The 2,500-nt window shown below is 37.3% G+C and overlaps 1 protein-coding gene across 12 annotated transcripts in view; it reads left to right on the forward strand.

Annotated features, from left to right (window-relative positions):
* The window catches only part of ppip5k1b (diphosphoinositol pentakisphosphate kinase 1b), a 45,372-nt gene that overhangs the window by 15,392 nt on the left and 27,480 nt on the right, over positions 1-2,500 (forward strand). For all 12 annotated transcript variants that reach the window (XM_034879534.1, XM_034879535.1, XM_034879537.1 and 9 more), the window contains exons 10-13: positions 442-543; positions 1,401-1,487; positions 1,903-1,978; positions 2,339-2,448. In XM_034879534.1, coding sequence (XP_034735425.1) covers positions 442-543; positions 1,401-1,487; positions 1,903-1,978; positions 2,339-2,448 — 375 coding nt within the window. The remainder of the gene's footprint in view (positions 1-441; positions 544-1,400; positions 1,488-1,902; positions 1,979-2,338; positions 2,449-2,500) is intronic.

Raw genomic sequence — 2,500 nt, forward strand, 5'->3', positions numbered from 1 at the left:
GAAAAAGGCTGCAATGAAACAAAGAGTGAAAAATTTAAAGGGGTCTGAATACTTTCCGTACCCACTGTATATGTATATTAGGGCTGAACGATATTGTGTTTTAGCATCGACATAGCGATGTGCGGATGCGCATGTTGAAGCTTATCCTTTTTTTGCTGCTTGATAGAAAGGTACGGTAGCTAAACTTTCATCATTCTCCTTTTACATTAGTATTACCGTCCGATCCTTCCTCTTTAAGGCAGGTAGCCATGTGGGCAACGTGTGTATGTGACATTAGTCCGACGGGGTTTGTTATGGGAAGTCAGGCTCTCCGTGTGTAGAAAAGTACCGAAGGCAGCAGCTGCCGCTGACACAGTGATGTGCATAGTTTTGAGCAACCTCTCCACTAGATCCTACATACTCATCCTTTTAAGTCTTTAATTGTTTTCTCTGCCTCATCAGCAACATGGTCATGAGGGAGTTGGCCCCCCAGTTCCACATCCCCTGGTCCATCCCCATGGAAGCTGAAGACATCCCAATCGTCCCAACAACCTCAGGAACAATGTACGTAAAAAAGCTTTAAAAAAGAAAAGATCCGCTAAGTGGTGTAAGGGAAGATAGATTGATCTGTGGACTACTGTACATATGATACAACACACCATATATGAGATGTTATGACTTTATCTATTCAGTATGTCTGTGTGAACTTTGTGTTCAAAATCCTTAAAGGTTTGTGGAGATAAAAGATTCATTAAGTAAGGTATATCATGTTTTATAGCTGTATTTTAACAGATTAGAAGTACTTTTGAATCAAATGTTGCAAAAATAAATAAATCTAAATTCACTGTTAAATTAATGTTCCGTTTTAAAATGTATGATTTTACTGTGATTTATTTACTTAAAGCTTTAGTGCGTAACTTCTTTATATTAATATACGTTTGTTACATTCAAGCTATTGCAAAATGAGTATATTCAAAGCTAATCAGCTCCATAAAACTCTCTTTCTATTTGTCAGTACGGCTATGTTTAATTTGGTGTCGTCCGGTAACTTTCACGCTCAAAAACTTGAGTGAACATAATTACCTCTTGTGAAGAGTCCATCTTGTTTTTTAATCCTCCATGTCCTCCTTGGTTACAAGCAACTGCATGGAGGAGGGGTGCTGTGCGATCAAAGAAGGCTTGTATCATGTGGATGCAATTACAGTGTTGTTGTCATAACTTAGAAATCCTCCCGGGGAAGAAAGAAACTGCGCACTATAGCTGAAACACTAATTTCTCAAAGTGTCCTTTGGTTTCTCATTCTTAGTGACACTCTTAATGATGGGCAGTGATGTTCAGGCTTGGATAAGGTCTTAGTGGACATTTGTTGAGGTGCAATGGTGAAATAACATTTTATTTTAATTTTCCTTTACCTTATTCAGGATGGAGCTGCGCTGTGTTATTGCCATTATCCGCCATGGAGATCGCACACCAAAGCAAAAAATGAAAATGGAGGTCCGACATCCTCTGTAAGTCTCTTTGCTTCAGCATTAAGATGTCTCTTTCTTGTTCTGTCAGAATATTTTAAATGTTTGGTCTCTTGTTTAAAAAAAAAAAAAAAAGTGTTGTCCATATTTAAATGAAAGATATCCTTGCATAGTGTAGCTCCTATAACTACAAAATATGGATTAAAAAGATTAAGATGCAGAATTTGCTGTCCTCACTTAATTTACAGAAAAGTGCAGATGTTAACAATATATTTCATCATAAACCTGCCTTCTCTGCTGAAACTTTCTAATTAAATAAAAACAAACTGCACCAGCCTGTTTCTCTTTACCTACTTATTTTATGTCAAATACGTTTTACTTTAATGATATTGCCATTAACCAATATAACTGTCTCTCAATTCTACTGTTTTATTTGTTTTGTTTTTTTCCTGCACAGATTCTTTGAGTTATTTGAGAAGTATGGAGGCTACAAGTCAGGGAAACTGAAACTGAAGAAGCCAAAACAGCTACAAGTGAGTGAGGTTGATTTTAAATCTCTTGATCCTTCTTTTTTTCCCACACTCCCTTTCCTCTGCCTGTTTATTTATTTATTTATTCTTTTTTTTGGCAGATTATGACTGAGTTCTTTTTACAGCATAATGAAGGGTTTTAGAGCACAGTTGTGTTTGCATATCAAGCTTCATAATTGTTTCATGGATCACAAACCATTGCTTTGTTGTGTAAATATATATACCAACACAGCTGTCACACTGCATTCTGTGTGTGTGTGTGTGTGTGTGCGCGTGCTTGCTTGTGAGAGAGAGAGGGTGAGAAAGTGTGTTACATTTTAAAGATAAACACTAAATTAAGAATAACTGCCTCTGTGGTTCCAGGAAGTGCTGGATATTGCCCGTCTGCTGCTGGTTGAACTGGTCGAGCACAACGACTGTGAGATTGAGGAGAAGAAATCTAAACTAGAACAACTCAAGACAGTCTTGGAGATGTGAGTGATGTCTTACATCAAACAAGCACACACTCATCTCATAAACACACAA

The sequence above is a fragment of the Etheostoma cragini genome, chromosome 8, assembly GCF_013103735.1.
Source record: "Etheostoma cragini isolate CJK2018 chromosome 8, CSU_Ecrag_1.0, whole genome shotgun sequence".
Classification (NCBI taxonomy): domain Eukaryota; kingdom Metazoa; phylum Chordata; class Actinopteri; order Perciformes; family Percidae; genus Etheostoma; species Etheostoma cragini.